Genomic DNA, 17,074 nt, shown 5'->3' with positions numbered 1-17,074 from the left:
TCGTCTGTTATTTATGGCCACTGACACTTTCACTTCGGTTAAATAGCTTTAAATTCCTGCGGAACAAACACGCAGTGAGCTGAACGGCTGGTGGACCTCAGTGTATTTTTCCTGTCTTGACGTGGCGTGACAGAGCATCGGCCATGCCATCGATAGCCAGGCTCTGAGTAGACAGGCTCGGATTTAATGATGCAGGTGCTTTAACACCTGAGTGGAGACCTTCAGGTCACGTGTCCGTTCCTGCAACAGGTCGGAGTTCACACTGGGCTTTAGGGCAGCAGCTCTGAGGCAGGTGGGGAATATATTGTCGTAAAGACACAGCAACTGCCCTCACACTGGCCAGTCACCACTCTTTAGTATATTAGTAATGTTGTTGTGTTTTTGTTTGTTTTTGGGAATTTCATTTTTATTTTACTTGAAACGCTGTGGAGGATAAATTGACTCACTGTAACACAGCGTCAAAAAATAAAGTGTAGATTAATCAGATAATGCATCTAAAAGGGAGTATTTCTTTGTTTAAAAAATGTAAATATGAGAAAATGTATGACGTATGTATGTAGGTATGTATGTATGTATGTGTGTGTGTGTGTGTGTGTGCGTGCCTGTAGTGCACATGGTTGTCTGGCACCCACATGGGCATCATCATGTCTTTGTATGTCAGCATATTTATTGCCAACAACGTTTTTATGCCTTGAGGAAAAGAAACTCAAGTGTGTGTGTGTGTGTGTGTGTGTGTGTGTGCGTGTGTGTGTGTGTGTGTGTGTGTGTATGTTGTGTGTGTGTGTATGAGAGAGAGAGAGTAAGAGGGAAAAAGATGGAACGAGAGAGAAACAAAGAGATTTGGGGGGAGAAAAATGCTTTGAAGCCATAGAAAATTCCAGGGGTTTCCTGTTTAACAAGACCCAGGTCTAATGCAAACCATCAGTGTGTGTGTTGTGTGTGTGAAAGAGAGGGAGAGAAAGAGGGAGAGAGACAGAGAGAGAAAGAGAGAGAGCGAGCAGAGGAGGGAGGGAGGTCCCTCCAGCCCGTCTCCCTCTGATAGCCAGCCAGGTTAACATCCCTTCAGTCCTTGATCTCCTCCTACTTACATGACACATTTCCGCCACCTGTTTTTTCCTCCCTCCCCGAAAAGGCTGCAGCCTTTCACACAGTTGTGCGTCTGCGCTCAGAGCATGGAGTTGTCGTTGCCGCTGTTGTTGGAACCAAGAGCTTCTCTCTCTCTGAGCCGTGCAGGCGCGAGCAGCTGCTGACAGTCGGAAGGAGGTTCTGTTGTCTGCTGTCCGTCTCCAGTCGATCGACCAAAACACACACACGACAAGGATGCTTCGTTTGGGAAACACACACCGGATTCTCCCACTGCCGCTGCTGCTGCTTCTGGCTGCACTGTGGAGTCCCAGCGCTACCAGCCGTGCCTGGTCCGGCCTCGGCAGCAGTAAGGACCCCAACGTGAGAGACTGGGGGGACTACTCCGACCTCCCCGCCACTGTCCTGCAGGGGCCGGGGAAGGATCGCACAATGCACAACCACGGAGGGGCCGGAGGAGCCACAGGGTCGACGTCTTGGTCCCTGCCGTTGGCCCCAGAGCTCGACTTCCTGGCTGAGTTTGCAGGCAAATCAAAGTTGACCAGTTTGGCTGATGTGTGTCGGTTTTTTGATTTTTCAACACCAACAGCATCATTCTTGTCCTTCCCTCCAGGCAAGAAGCGTCTGTGGGTGATCACTGCGCCGTCGCACAACAACCACTACCTTCGCATGATGGAGAAACAGCTGGAGGACGCCGAGCAGGCAGTCAGTGGGACTTTATGTTGCACGATAACTTGCTGCAATTTTGCTTCTGTTGTTCGTTTTGTCTTATGACGAAAACTGTTCTTGGTATGTTTTAAGTTTTGGTGTATGATTCTGTCACAGTTTGGGTTGAATCAATAGTTCGTTTTTTCAGTTGTTGTACTTTCTGTCCTGTATTATCTTTGTTTTGTGTATTTTCTTGCACTATGTTGTAAGTTTATGAGAGTTTATGTGTCTTGAAATGTTTTAAGGTTACTTTTTCAAAGAATTTTAGAACCCTGGCTCCCACGATTCTGAAAGCTTATTGGGATCATTGAGTAGAACTAAATCTGCATTTGTATCTCGTAGAAAGAATTGAACTGCCATCTAGCGGAGAGAGACACCTTCATACTCACCATCATCCAGAACGCCATGATGGAAGGACGCATCCAGAAGACAACTCTCGAGGGGGAATCCACCGTGGAGAGCCTGGACCCGGACACGGTCCATAAGCTGCTGCACTACTTGGACCTCACCAACCAGGTAACCAGTTGCACAGAACTCAGACAGCCGCTCCAGTGTTTCCGCTCTTCCTGCCGCCGCCGCTACCGTGAAAAATCCCTTCCAGGAGGAAGGTTTCGCCATGCTGGTGGTGAAGAAGAACCTGCGGGTCAGCGAGCGATTCCCTTACCCAGTGCGAGTGGAGGCCGTTTTGGAGCTGATCGACCAGTTCCCTGTCAGGAAGCTGGAGAAGATGACCAGAAGAGGGCCTCGTGTCAGGTTTCTGTTCTCACACGGCATTATTGAGACCTGATGAAGAAGCTTTTGCCAATATGTTTTTCGCCAGTTTGCAGTCGAGTTGGCAGAAACTGGAATCACAGACTCTGTAATGTTAGCCAGATGTATGAAAGATGATTAGGGCCAGGAGAGGAGAAAAAAATTAAGATCGATTTTTTTTCCAAGTTTCCAATTCGAGAATAAAGTTGAAATCTTGAGATTAAAGTAGAAATTTCAAGAATAAAGTTGACGTTAAAAAAAGATGACACCTGTTACTGGAAGTTTACGTTTAACTGTGGGTAACTGGGTTAATCCACCATCCTGTCCAGTCTACTCGCCAGTCTTTTTCAGCGTCGACTTTATTCACGAAAATTCGCAAAAGTCTTGCAACGGACCTTATTTAATGCACTTGTGCTAACAAGCTAAGGTGAGATGCTCAGGACCGGGACATTAATGTTGTCATTGCAATTTTTAAACCATGTTTGAAAATTTCAGGTGTTCAACCGCTAAAAAGAAGGTCGTGGTGATGAGGAAGAGGCCGAGGAAGAAGATTGTGGTGCAGAGCCCTCACACACGCGGAAATGCCTCGTCTGTTCTGGCGCTCCAGCGGAAACCTGCCCTGGACAAGAAGACTGCTCTGAAGAGCAGAATCCAGGAAATACTGAGCGGACGGTCCAGATTTGTGATCCGGAAGGTGGCGGCCGCAAAGGGAGGGGCCGGCGATGCCACTTCTGGAGGTCAGGAAGGAGGGGGCGACCCTTCATTTCTGTCTAGACATGAAGAGGAAGTGAAGAGAGACAGGTACACATGCCCTCTAATATTCCCCCTCCCGATGCCATCTGGCACGAATCACACCTCCTCATCCCTTCATCCCACACACACAAGGAAGAGACGGGCTGTTTCTACTTCCCCTTCCTGTCCCGTCCTGCAGGCCCGACTCGACCCCCACAGAGGAGGAGGAGAAGAAGGCACCGGGTGGGAAAAGCAGCAAAGACGGAGAGGAGGCGGACAAAGACAATGGCGGCGGGCGAGAAAAGCAGAGCTCAAAGAAGAAAGACAAGGGGAAGAACGGACGGAAAGGAAAGGGAAGAGGAAAAAAATCCAACAGGGACGTCAGCGAGAAGGACAGAGCGGCGCTGAGGGAGTTTCTGGACACTTTCAGAGGGGAGAGGCGATTAATGGTGAGAACTGTTTGCAAACAGAGGGCTAAATATACAAGTTTTCTCGCACATTTACTTTTCAACAGTTCATCTTATTGATGGAGGAGAACCTAGAATCGGGGGTTAATATGGGACCTATTGAAGTCAGAATTAACGATAAATGTTAATATATAAAAATCTGCTTTGGCGTGACCCAGGTGATCTCGACGCCGAGCAGAGACGCGACGCTGTACGTCCAGCAGACGCAGGAGAACGAGAAGGAACAGTGCGAGCTCGCCGTCAGGAAGATCAGTGTGGCCACGATGGTGGGCCAAGGAAGTGAGGCCACGCTGTCACTGCAGCACTACCAGCAGGGTAGGAAGGAGGAGGAAGAGGAGGGAGGCTCCTACGTTTCTGTGCCCCAGTCATAATATACACTACCGTTCAAAAGTTTGGGGTCACTGACTCATTTCTGCATGCATGTGAGGTGAACTGGAAACTCTAAATTGTCCATAGGTGTGTGTGTGTGAGTCTCAATGGTTGTTTGTCTTCGTTTGTCTCTATTGTGACCCTGTAATGAACTGGCATTTTGTCCAGAGTCTGAACATGTGCCTTCTGCGCCTTCCAGAGTCGGAGCCTCGCCTCGGCGACCAATCAGAGCGTCCGTGGACACACCCAGGTCTGGGCTCTCTGCTGAGGAAGGAGCTGGGCCTGTCGTCCTCCGACCTCTTCTCCATGACCGTGGCCGACTACGACATGAAGCCCACGGTGAGACGCTCCTGCTGCTGTTAGACTGTTCGACTGGCTTCAGCTGTCGTTTGTTATTCTCTCTGGAGAGGGGCGTTACTTAGCCTGACACTCTGATAGGGCACGAAAACCTAGCTGCCTCACGAGTTTTAGGGGTGTGAGAGGTATGGGTGCTTTTTGTGACATCACAAAGGGTCAGGCTAGTCAATAGCAGTGAAGTATGGACTTTTTTCCCCTTTATTTGACGGTGTAGTGACATTAAACAGAAGCTTAATTCAAACAAATTCTTTGTCATATTTTGGGACCTTTAAACTCTCTCTCTTCACCCAAGCTTCCAAGTGGGATGGAGCCAATCGTTTCCTACCTCCTTTATCCACTTTGATCTTCTCTCCTTAGAGGGTCTTTGAGGCTCCTCCCTCCAGTCTCGCGCTGTTCGAGTACATCGACAACTTTCCCTCGAGGCTCCCAGAGAAAGAGAAGGAAAGACAGAGCCCGCCGGCCTGCTCGAACAACAAACAGCAACCTGCAGCTGAGAATTCACTGCTCAGGTGGAGACGTCGTTGGCTCCTGCTCATCATCCAAAGCCATGACACAGAATTCTTCAATGATTTTTGTTTTTTTGTTTGTTTGGGGCCATTTAGATTCATGTCCAAGAGGAGGCTGCTGATCATCTCTGCTCCCTCTGAGGACGACTACTCCTTCCAGCAGCAGCTCTCTGCTCTGAGTGGGCAGGAGTGCCACCTGGGTCAGTACCACAACACACAACTCTTCACGCCCACCTGACTTACTTACTTTAATGCCTAGTTGGACCTTCAGCTACCTTTAGAACGGGGAGGGGGGGGACAAGGCGGTTTAAGAGGGTGCAGACCACAGCTGGACGGGGATGTGGTCACAAGGGGCTGATTTCCAGAAGAGAACACGTCCTGAAAAGTGACGCTGTCAAAAGGAAGTAAAGGATGGACTTTTCTCATCTTTAGGAGCTTACAGACAGGCTGCTGTCAATGCTAGAAAAAGGTTTTAACTGTATTTTCTATATTGTAAAAATGTATTACTTTCAGTCACACTGGGACAGGAAACATCTTAAGACTTCTTTGGGATTTCTCTGTGATGCACTTCCCATTATTAAAGGTCCAGTGTGTAAAATTTTTAAGGGAGCCCGGTATTTAGTCAGGCGGGCAACCTTAAAAAATGGCATCGCAAGATGGCAGCTAACTAGGAGCAAGACCTTTATTGCGCTATGTATATTTATATATACATGAGAACTGTTCTAAGGGTAGGAAAAGCAAAATACTTTTAATGTATTTATTGTATATATATATATACATATATATACACATATATATATATATATGTGTATATATATATACACATACATATGTATATATATACATATATATATATATATATACATATACATACATATACATATATATATATATATATATATATACATACATATACATATATATATATATATATATACATATATATATATATATATACATATATATATATATATACATATATATATATATATATATATGTATATATATATATATATGTATATATATATATATATATATATATATATATATATATATATATAAGTATATTAAGATTTTCTCAATATAAAAATCATAAATCCAGCCAAATTTTACACACTGGACCTCTAACTAACCATAAATAATAAATTAATTGTAATTTCTCATGGCAAATAATACGTTTCTGGGTCTAAACAGGTATTCGGCACTTTGCCCTGTTGAAACTGACTGGAACAGGGGAGAAAGCGACTGGAAGTGTCCACCTGTATCCACTCAACGGTGAGTCCCAGTCAGACAGACACACGAGCCACATCTTCAGAATCAAAGGTAGAGGTAGAGAGAACGACTGTCGACTCCATCCTCACTCCTCCCTCCTCCGTCCTTGCTCCTCCCTCCTCCCTCTTCCCGCCTCCCTTCTCCGATCCTCCAGGTCGGAGTCAGAGCGAGGCAGAGCCGCTGTCACGCCGCGCCGTCATCGACCTGAGGGAGCAGCTGAAGATCAGCAGGGACTACTACAGCATGCTGGTGGTGGGCAAGGACGGCGACGTCAAGGCCTGGTTCCCCTCGCCCATGTGGTCGCTGGACAACGTCTACGACCTGGTGGACTCCCTGGAGCAGCGCCTGCACGAGGAGAAGCTGCAGAAGAGGCTGGGCATCCACTGCCCCGAGGACCGAGGAGGAGGAGTGGGGGGTGGCGGAGGAGGGGGCTACGACGTGGCCGGGGCGGAGGGATACCACTACCACCGGTCAGACAAGTGACAAGGGGGTGGAGCGGGAAAAAATTGAACAAAACAAACAAAAAACTCCCGGAATAAACGGACTTCAAGACAACAGGATTTAATCTTCTGAGTTCTAACCATATGTCGGCGTATCTGTTGGTCACAGCGAGCTGAATTATCTGCGTTTGTAAGAAAAGTATCTCTAAAGCATTTGAGCTGGTAATTTTTTGTATGTTTTGTTTTGTTTTTGATCGGCATAAATGAGGCTTCTCATGTCACGTTGCCAACATCTCTACACAGTGGGCTTTTGGGCAGCTTTTCAGTCTATTTCATGTCAAACTCATTCACCAAATACAAAGGAGGAGAAAAAAAGACAACCCCTGACAAGTTTCTGCTGTGTCTGTCTGAAAAAAAGAAAGAGAGAATGAAAGAAAGAATGTGGCCTTTTGCTTAATTTCACGGGAAAGTTCTACTTTTCGCTGTTTTTCACAGCTCTCAGAAGCGAGACTCAGTGGTCCTCACATACGAGAGGTAAATTTGTAGCATGTGTAAATTCCAAACCCAACAAGCACTCCCAGTTATTGCGCCGACGAAACTGGAGGCGTCGTGTTTCTCTGCAGATGGGCGGCAGAGAGCTTCTTCGGATCAGCGTCGACAAACTCTCTTGGCACAAATTCCTTCCAGTAAAAGTTTGCAGATCTTCTCCTCTGCCATAGAAACAGCTCGTCAAGGATTTGTGCAAAACAAACAAAACTTGTCAGCCCAGAAAACAAGAAAATGGAAAATCAAACATTCATTACATCTTGCAGGATTTAGTAGCACCTAGTGGTAAGAAAGGTTACTGCAACCACATCACAAATTTATCTTGTATAGACTAGCCTGTGTGGAAATTTTCCTCACATTCAGCTGACTAAAGGCAGTCTCAGAGGATGTAGTCAAACAGCTGGCATGGGTTGTGGTTACTAACCTGGTCGTGGTCCTTGTGCCCTTTGTGATGTCACAGAGGAAGGGGTTCTGTCTGACATTAATTTTATACTTTCTGCAAGAAAGAATCTAGATTGGGGTGGGCAAACTTTTTGACTGGTGGACCTCAATGGCTTCTAAAATTAGACTGAGGGGCCTTTAGATATGTATGAGGGATGAGTAGGAAACATCATGTGACTTCAATGTCAATTGAAAATGAACAAAAGCAAAGTTACAACAACATCAGTGTCTTTGGAGCCCCACGGTATTTGGCTCTTTATTGAAATCACTCCATAGCTGATCTAGATTGACACCATTGGTAAACTGATTCATTACCGATTAATGGTTTATGACATCGGCCGACTGAACTTTGCAACGGATGGAACCTGTGACTCTCTCCTCTCTCGTCTTCCTGCCCGTCACTGCGTTTTGTTTGCCGTGACCCCCGCTGCCGCGCGCAGACAAATGAGTCTCGGCCGCCCTCTGGGATCGGGTGTCTGTCTCCCGGCCTCGGAGAGGGGGAGTCAGGATAGGTTGGCCTGCAATAGGCAAATCTCAAAACACACTGATAACGCAGAAGGGCTGTGTTACACGCACAAAAGAGCACAGAAGAGAAAGAGGAAGCAGTCGGCAGGCGGCAGATGACACCAGCAAAACTGGAGCAAATGTCCCCTCGCAGTGACACACTACGTCACGCCACGGTCTCTCTCTTTCTCCCTCCCTCTCTCGCGCTCTCTCCCTCTCACTTTCTCTGCACCTTGCTCCCCTCGACTGGTGACAGAAACTCACACAGATACACTGAACAAACACCGCAGGCATTTTTGAAGAGGAAGAGAGAGGAAGAGAAGGAGAGAGGGACAGAGAGTGAGTGACAGAGAGAGAGAGAGAGATAGAGGTGGAGAGAGGGCAGAGGGAGGGAGAGAGGTAGAGAGAGAGAGAGAGAGAGAGAGCGAGAAGGGCCATCTGGGAGTGGTGCTGTGGTCGATATGGTGAGTACCGCTGCAGAAAAGCTGCAGAAACACACACAACAATAAGCCCAACGTTGCCTAGTTATTGGCAGCGGCGGCTGCTGCTGCTGCTGCTGCCGCTGCTGCTGCCGCCGCTGCTGCTGCTGCTGCTTCTGCTTCTGCTTGAAACCTGCCGGTCATCCTCTTGGCTTATCAGCTCACCGTTAACTTCCTACACAGCGGGAACTCGCACAACTTTACATTCGCCGCTGTACCTGCTTTTCAATTCCTTCCCAAAGAAACTTGTTTTTTCCTGTTATGTACGACCTTTTTTTTTGGACGGGGAACTTTTCTTGATTTTATCTGCGGTAAACAGAAGAAGTTGACACTATTGGGGGAGTTTTGTAGATTGGGTAAGATCTCCTTTTTACATCACACTAAATACAGAAATTGTGCTTCCTCTTTCCTCTCTTTCCTTTCTCCAACGCTGATTTTTTTTTTTTTTAAATCTAATTTTGGTCGTCAGCAGTTTTTATTTATGTTTACGTGGCGTCTTTGCGGTTTCTGCAGAGAGCCATCGCTTCTGCTAATAAAGTTTAAAGCCATAAAAGTAATGCTGGACCGAAGAGTCGTTGACCTAGTCAAGCCTGTACAGCCTGGATATTTCCACACACACAAAAAAAAAAACCTGTTACTGCAGCTCAGAAGATGTTGTGTCATTTTTAGCTTGCTGGGGTTGCGAAACTGAAGTGTGATGAGGGAAGTTTTTACTATTTGTTCAGTCTTGAATTTAAATTTGACCACGGGTTCGTATCTCGCTCTGCGATGGCTGCGTTGTGTCACACGTATTTGAAAAGAAAGTTAAAATCTGGATGGAAATTTCATGATACAATGATGCAGTTTGCAGCCTTTTACCCGGAACAGCCAGCTCTATATATTGCACCAGTCACGTGACAATAAACCATGTAAGTGCAAAGGGCACACGGGTGGCAATAATGTTTCTAACTGTTGGTGAAAAAAAGGAGGGGAAATAACACAAAGTGTAGAGTACATTCCTCACAGTAAAGCGGGAAAGACTAAACAACTGGTGCCTAAAACTGTGACTGGTGAACTAATGGGATCAATGTGGTGGTGGTTGGTCATGTGTTGGTGGTCACTGCTCTCCTGCTGCTGTCTTCATTTCCTCTTAGTTTGAGTCTAGTCTAACCCCGCCCTTTGAAAAACAAAAGAATAATAAAAGGTCAAGGCCACTGCAAAATTATTTAGCGACAGCGGCGGAAAATATCTGCAAGCTTGACCTAGAATGCCACTGTGTTGATAAAAAGTTAGAAATCGTGGCAGACAATACAAGCTGTTGACAATCAAAATGAGTTACTGGTCACAGGTTTATTTTTCTGTAATAATTACTATACTATACTTATAGTGCCATGTAAAAATGAATCAAACGCTTCAAACCTGGATGACAGCTATTCAAATGCAGCGCTTTTGCATCTCTTCTGCCCCCTATTGGTGACCTGCGGAATAGGTTGTGTTTCCGCGAAACAAAACCAACCAACCGTGGAAAATTACTGGCCAGATTTTATCGCATGGGAATACGTCTCTTGAAGCTGTGTTAATCGTACTCACCTTTTGGCTCTTTCCAGCAAAACAAATCTGACGTGAAGGCCATGATGGCCCGCTTCCAGGCCAGCGGGGGCAGCGTCGATGAGTCCTCCACCACCAGGCCGGCCGGACACCCTAAGCAGTCGGTGTACCCCACCCTCTCCTCAGGCCCGGCCGTACACGCCAAGAAGCCCGTGTTGGAGAGTCTCTCAGGCAGCGCAGTGGGCATCCCGCCCAAACCAAGCTTTCTGAGGAACACAGTTTCTGCCAAGAGCGACATGGAAGCCACGGAACCCAGCAAGACCAAGGCATTGGCGGGCAGGTTCTCCAACGGCCAGGACAACGCAAACACAAACGGCAATCCTGTGCTCGCTAAAAAAGAGCAGCTAGCCTCGAAACCGCCGGGGCTTCCACCGCCGTGCCAGGCCTCTGAGGCCAAAGACCTGCGACAGAGGCCCCCATTCAGTAAGCCGCCACTCAACTCCTCCTTCTCCGACGGCAAACCCGCTATTCCCAAGCCGCCTCTGGGGGGTGCTGCCGCCTCAAAACCAAGATGGGTGAAGGAGGACAGTGGCGGAGGGGAGAGCGGCCCGCCGGCGCCCAAAGCTCCACCGGGAGCAAAGCCCACCAGCAGCATTTTGAGATTGCGCCAGCAAAATGAGGAGATGGCAGCGGATTCCGGCAGCCAGCGACCGGCGGTGGTGGCGGCCAAACCCCAGGCCTCCAACTTCAGGGCGGCTCAGAACATGTTCAACAAGGAGCCCGACAAGATCGAGCAGTCTGACGGGAAAGCTGCAGCGGTCTCCAGCACCCCTCCAAGACCCCCAACCAGTAAAAAGCCCAGCCTGAAGAAGCCCTCCCCTCAGGCAGGGGGCGCTGATGGCGAGGCTCCGCCGGGCCCCAAGAGGAAGCCGCTGCCCAACACTTTCTCTCTGGGTCTGGCTCCGGCCAAACCCAACCGGCCACCTAAAGTCAACCTGGAGCCCTTCAAACAAGGAGCCGCACCCTGCGATGCAGGTTAGTCTGAACTTGAACTTTCAGATATTTCATTATTTTAACATATTTAAACCCGCCCATGAAGTATTCCATCTCACGGAGGCACAGAGGCTTCTGTCAGTTTTGGGACCATTACAAAAATATAAATTGCATGGATGCTTGAAGACTATGGCACACGCTCTCTCTAAAATGAAAACAGTTGGCTGAACTTCAGCCAACAAGATGACAGCAGGGCTGTTCCTCCGACTGTGTTGTCTTTAGTGGACTTCCTGTCCTTTGCTAGACATGCCTATGTGTGACGGTTTTGTGGATGTGTGACTTTCACAAGTCGGTGCGGTTTGAGACAAGTCAAACCCAACATGCAGAGACTATTATTTGTTTTTTGTTTTTACCACAAGCTAAGAAAAAAGCCTTCGATGCTGCAGTGGAACGTGAACGCTGCCCACTCTCTGCAGGAGTAGTGTGACTCCAACGGAAGCTGCTGCACCGAGCCTACAAGGACAGATGCAGACACTTGGTTCCTCAGTCTGCCCCCTTGGCTCTTGGTTCCCTGTCTGAGTCCAGCCCTCTGCTCCTCCCCCAGTCAACACCCCGAAACACTTCCCAGCCTCAGTGCAGCAGAGGTCATTTCAGCAAATGAGGAAGTGACTTCCTGCAAACAGGGACACTTATCAGCGAGTGTTTTTTTCAAAGACACGCTAGGACTGAAATATTTGCACAGTTCTTTTGACTTATCACAGTAGAGTCTTGGCCATTAAAAAAAATCCAATTCCTGATTTCCCTCCTGAAAAAGTTTGTTTTTTCTTCTTCATTGTATCGTCTCAGCTCCTGGCACTCTTAAGAAACCTGCTGTCCCAGTTCCTCAAGCTTCCCAGCCTGGTAACCAGGTGACCTCGTCTCAGCCAGCGCTTCCAAGTCTCCCCCCACGCCACCCTACAACCTTGTAAACAAACACACACACAAAGACACACAAATTCAAGGAGTCACACACTCAAAAAAAGTCACCCTGCACTAATGAATGCTTTTGTTGTGCTCAGGGCCCAGCAGGAAGACTTCTACGACGACATCGATGATTTCAACAACACTCCGCCGCCGCTGCCACCTGCTGCAGGTTAACTGATGGCTTCGTTTGGAGCCAATTTTAGATACGCTGAAAATGATATGGCGAAAAAATTCGCAACTTCCCCAACTTCCACTTCCCCACCTAGGCAGAGAACAAGTCTGAAACAGAGATGCCGCCACTTTTCACACCACAAAGTCACACAGCTAAAAACTGATCAGAAAAAAAAAGTGTCATTCACTCTAACTCTAACCTCTTATTGTTTCTGCTCAGGTCACCCGAGTCACAGGGGGACAAAGGTGAGAGGGCGTCACACTGTGACTCAGTCTTGACGTCGCAGTGACCCGAGCAAAAAGAACAAAAGAACAGTTTCTGTGTGTATTTTTGTGTCTCATCAGGCTCAGGAGGAGGACGACGACGACGATGGGGAGATGTACGAGGACCTCGATGATCGCTGGTGAGATAATGACATAGAAACATTCTTTTGATATTAGTAGGATGTTTTTATGTTACACATCTATATTGCTGTTTGCTTTTTCCTTTTCATTCCTGCATTATGTGCCTTAGACGGCTCAGTCACTCAGAATAAACCATGGACTTAGCTATTACCAGCATTCCGAGTCATTTTGAAATTATTTACGGTAAATTTCCAGACTGTTTTTACCGCAAGTCGTGGTTGTGGTCGGAGGTTGGACGCTTGAATTCTATCTTCCGTCTGCTGTCACCAAGCGGTTCATTTTAACATTACAGTCGATGTCACGGGTTACTTGGCTGCTGACCAAATTCTCTCCTTCTATAAAGGGATGCGGCCGAGCAGAGACAGGACATGAAGGGGAAAAAACAGCAGGAGGTGGAGAAGAAGGAGCAGAAGGAACGGGAGAAGAAGGAACAGGAAGCCAGAAAGAAATTCAAAGTAAGTCGCTGCATCAGAAAAAAAGTCTGTTTGTGTCATCCTTAAAAAAAAAATGATTTAACCGTTTGCGCCACCCATAAGTGCTGGCTAATGACTTTGTTTTTGTGCGTGCGCCAGCTGGTGGGACCCCTGCATGCCATCCACCAGGTGAAGGTTCACCTGGACTGTAAAGGCAGCAAGACCGACCTGACTCTGAAACAGGGCGAATGTCTGGACATCATCAGCGTGCAAGGGAACCCTGAGGGGAAGTGGCTGGGACGCTCGCAGGACGGATCCAGTGAGTGGTTCCCTGATGACGTTGTGGCGTCTGCAGACACGGCAAGACAAACAATGAATCAAACTCACCAAGCGTGACGTTCAAAAGCAGGCGACGGCAAATTGGATTTGGGTTTTGGTGACCTTTCTCAGATCACAGATGATGTTTCAAAAAGATGACGTAAGAAACAAAGGGACATCCGAAATTAACGTTGAACAAGGGATTGCATACTGCAAGAGTAATAGCGACTGAAATCTACAAACAGGGTGTTAACAATTCAGATACACACAAACACACACACACACACGACGTCAACAAACTGGAACCACGGACACTGATTGTTGCTGCATGTTCCCCACAGTTGGTTATGTGAAGACCACCTCTGTGGAAATCGATTTTAACTCCCTGAAGGCCCACAAAGCTCAGCCAACATACGAACCTGAGGTTTACGATGACATCGACGTGCCTTCTTCAGATAAGAGGTAGTAGAAATTTAAAGTTGAGGAATGCTGAACGGGGAAATCAAAAGTATTTCAAGCATTTTGTCCAACATTGTTCCTAAAGGAAAAACAAGAACAATTCCAGAATGATTACCTTAAAATGTACATACTCCTAAACTAAACTCAATTGGGACAAGCTCAACTCAAGAACATGATTTTCTTTTCTTTTTTTTCTTTTTTTTATCTTTTCAGCAATTTCAAAGGACCAGGAGGTATGTCATGCAAACATTCCGCACTATTCTGTGTTTTCCCCGACTCACATTTAATGACTTTACAGGCCACCTTCTGTAAAATCTACAACCCATGTCTTGCAGTTGTCCTGCCTCCACTCCCAGGAGAGGAGGGAGAAATATACGACGACGTTGTCGATCCAAATCTGGAGCTCAGGTAGGAGACAATGACAATAGCACACAGCGTCCATTGATATGAAGTGAAAAATGCCAGAACTGTCACTCTTGGTTGGCCCTGTAGTGTCTCGAACACCAGGGCTTCTCCTCTGAAGCCTCTGGGCCTCCTGCGGATGTTTGACAGGAGCAGACGCGCTGCCAGCACTAAAGTGTAAAAATACACTCAGTAGTAAGACTGTTTTCAGAACTACTGACCTGCTTTTTTTTTTTTTTTTCTTTTAATAAAATGAAAATAATAATCTAAAATAACTAATTATTTGATTTCAACCCATCGGATCCTGGGCACTCATAGTTTTACACTTCCTCTTTTTACGCTTGTTGATTTTCATTACAACCAATCCACCTCTGACTGCAGACGCAACACTACATGATTTTACTAACTTCCAGTCAATTGCATGTGTTCATGACTCCTTACTCAATCAATCAATTTTCACAAGTCTCATTGTGATTCATTTGGATTGTGCTCTTAATCATATTAACCTACAGAACTTCAAAGGTCCCTTATTATACCCTTATTTAGAGTGGAGCAGGCACCTGCGATTATTCATTTGATAAACTCACATATCTGACGGCATTGCTGGAGATTCTGTGTTTAAAAAAAAAAAAAAAAAAACAAAGAGGACAAAAACAAAGCCGGCCCACCATCACAAGTAGCTGGGAGCATGATTACTGGAAAGCAACTTGTGTGTTTAATTAAGCGCACGCTTTTTAAAAAGTGCACCAAGCCAAGCTAAGCCAAGAAGAATTGGGTTGAATGGACTAGAAGCCCAAATTCCTGGTAGAAAACTTGAAGAACTTGGAAGTGATTTTTGCATAATATGGGACCTTTAATTTTAAATGTGTATATATGTATATAACACACACACGTCTTACTGATTAACAAGTTTAAACCAAACAAGTAGTGTAACATCATTATAATCCCTATGTTCTTTCTTTTGTGTTGTGTCAGAGTTCCTCCACCAAGCCAGTTCACTGCAGAAAGTGCTTCAGGTATTACTTATTTACATAATATTGAGCAATAGCAATAAGAGTTTTTGATTTTTAAAAAACGATTCTTTGTAGCTTAATTCACCTTGCTGTTTTGAGTATGAATAGCATCTAAACACTCAGTCATTGTGTTTACTTTCGATAGTTGTGTTATAGCCAAGGTTAAGTGCTATTATTAACAATACTGCCAGCAAAATCAATGTTTTGTGAGCTCGGCACTGTTTAAGCCTGACTCTCGACGACTCCTTGCCCGCGTTGGAACAGATCAGTCGAGCGGGGCCATCGATGAGGAGGTTTACGATGACGTGGACTCGACAAGTTTCCCTCCCCTTCCTCCTCTCAGCAGGTGGCGTCCAAGTTTAAACCATAACTGCTCACAGCACTTTACAGTCACTTGCATCTCTTTTCAATTACTTCGTTTTTTCCTCCCTTTATAATATTCCCTCAATGCGTTTGTGTACTGTTTCTTATTTTTTTACCCCCACAGCCTTCCAACCTTCAAGGGTAAAAACAAGAGTGAAGACGCAGAACTTAAGAGGCAGAAGAAGATGGAGAAGGAGGAGAAGGAGTTCAGGAAAAAGTTCAAAGTTTGTCTCTCTCTCTCTCTGTCTCTTTCTCTCTCTAATACAGATTCAATTGGAAATCTAGCAGAGTTGAAAACAAGTTAAACACAGCACAGCATGTTTCATTGTCCTCGCTTCATTCCTGCAGCTATATGAAAGTGTCTCCAATGTAAATCTATGATGTTTTATGCTCGTGCTCCATCGTCCACCAATACATTCGTTCAGTCACACTTGCAAACGGATTAACACTGTGTATGTCCGGCAGTATGAGGGGGAGCTGAACGTGCTGTACCAGGCCACAGTCACCCCAACACTCACCAACAAGAAGTGGGGAAGCAAAGATCTTCCGGTCAAAGCCGGAGACACACTCGACGTCATCATGAGGGCGACGGGCGACAGGCTGATCTGTCGGAACGAGGAGGGCAAATGTGCGTGAGAATCCACCGCAGGTTTGAATTGTGGGTGGGGGCGGGGCTGAAAATTTTGTTTATATCTCATACCAGTTTTGCTTTTCTACTTACAGTCGGTTACGTCCCAACCAACCACACTGTCATGGCGTAAGTACCTTACAGGACTTTGAAATGCTTGTTGAGTTTATTGCTCTACATCTGTCAGTAACATTTGCTTATCCTTTATAGGGATGGTGACATTTATGACGACATTGGAAATGGTACATTTCAACTTGACATTTCCTTTAAAATTTGGGTTTTACTTTACAATTTCAAAATGGTAATAACTATATGGTTGCATCTTGTTTTGGCAGATTGCATCTATGACAACGACTGAGAAAGGTCCTGTGCTGGATATATAGGTTTTATACTAATTGTTGTTATTTATTGTACTTAAATATAGTGGATGTGCAGCTGCTTCTGGTGAAACTAATGAATAATTGTATTTTTTCCCCCAATGTACTGTATATAATTTGAATGTTGTTGTCTCTTCAAACACTTTGTCAGCACATCTTCTCTCAAAAAGCAGTATAATTCATCTGTAAAACTCACATTATTTCCCCAAATAACAATTGTGCCATTTTAATTATTTTGTTTGGACCAAGCATCAGAGACTCCAAATGAATTTATGTACATGCAAGCATTGTTGGCATCTCAAAAATAAATAAACCAAAACAATACTTTATCATAAAAAGCTGTTCTTTTCTGTAAGAATCTCACTATTATTTCTCTAATTCTAAGCTT

General features: G+C 45.9%; 2 protein-coding genes across 4 annotated transcripts; both read left to right on the top strand.

Moving 5' to 3' along the window:
- Nucleotides 1–849: 849 nt before the first annotated feature.
- Nucleotides 850–6,727, top strand: ccdc80l2 (coiled-coil domain containing 80 like 2). The gene is made up of 12 exons (XM_076044803.1): nt 850–1,609; nt 1,697–1,788; nt 2,134–2,307; nt 2,393–2,544; nt 3,037–3,342; nt 3,473–3,722; nt 3,899–4,055; nt 4,309–4,448; nt 4,824–4,975; nt 5,069–5,172; nt 6,167–6,247; nt 6,399–6,727. The coding sequence occupies exons 1-12, from the start codon at nt 1,321–1,323 to the stop codon at nt 6,725–6,727; spliced, it is 2,226 nt and encodes a 741-aa protein (XP_075900918.1). The 5' UTR covers nt 850–1,320.
- Nucleotides 6,728–8,298: 1,571 nt separating this feature from the next.
- fyb1b (FYN binding protein 1 b) lies at nt 8,299–17,024 on the top strand. 3 transcript variants are annotated; one of them, XM_076044907.1, is made up of 19 exons: nt 8,299–8,639; nt 10,241–11,216; nt 12,021–12,138; nt 12,233–12,306; nt 12,529–12,554; nt 12,654–12,712; nt 13,057–13,168; nt 13,286–13,445; nt 13,786–13,906; nt 14,117–14,136; nt 14,239–14,311; nt 14,396–14,482; nt 15,281–15,321; nt 15,583–15,664; nt 15,806–15,905; nt 16,147–16,309; nt 16,405–16,438; nt 16,520–16,551; nt 16,645–17,024. In XM_076044907.1, exons 1-19 carry the CDS (start codon nt 8,637–8,639, stop codon nt 16,665–16,667), a joined length of 2,304 nt encoding a protein of 767 aa, XP_075901022.1. In that variant the 5' UTR covers nt 8,299–8,636; the 3' UTR covers nt 16,668–17,024. The 3 variants fall into 3 exon arrangements, with proteins under 3 accessions (XP_075901022.1, XP_075901024.1, XP_075901023.1); XM_076044908.1 differs by lacking the exon at nt 8,299–8,639 and adding an exon at nt 8,757–9,010; XM_076044909.1 differs by lacking the exon at nt 14,396–14,482.
- The last annotated feature ends 50 nt before the right edge of the window (nt 17,025–17,074 follow it).

Source organism: Nelusetta ayraudi, unplaced genomic scaffold (assembly GCF_046127955.1).
Source record: "Nelusetta ayraudi isolate G7.1 ecotype Tasmania unplaced genomic scaffold, CSIRO-AGI_Nayr_v1 ptg000083l, whole genome shotgun sequence".
NCBI classification, from domain to species: Eukaryota; Metazoa; Chordata; class Actinopteri; order Tetraodontiformes; family Monacanthidae; genus Nelusetta; species Nelusetta ayraudi.
The sequence above is the reverse complement of the archived record's forward strand: the minus strand, read 5'-3'. Positions and strand labels throughout refer to the sequence as shown.

Bases quoted from the DNA above. Each gene is read 5' to 3' on its own strand.
- ccdc80l2 (XM_076044803.1), top strand. From the start codon at position 1,321: ATGCTTCGTTTGGGAAACACACACCGGATTCTCCCACTGCCGCTGCTG. The intron at 4,056-4,308 runs GTAGGAAGGAGG...TGCGCCTTCCAG, and splicing joins ACTGCAGCACTACCAGCAGG to AGTCGGAGCCTCGCCTCGGC. The intron at 4,449-4,823 runs GTGAGACGCTCC...TTCTCTCCTTAG, and splicing joins ACTACGACATGAAGCCCACG to AGGGTCTTTGAGGCTCCTCC.
- fyb1b (XM_076044907.1), top strand. The intron at 12,555-12,653 runs GTGAGAGGGCGT...GTGTCTCATCAG, and splicing joins CGAGTCACAGGGGGACAAAG to GCTCAGGAGGAGGACGACGA. The intron at 13,446-13,785 runs GTGAGTGGTTCC...TGTTCCCCACAG, and splicing joins ACGCTCGCAGGACGGATCCA to TTGGTTATGTGAAGACCACC.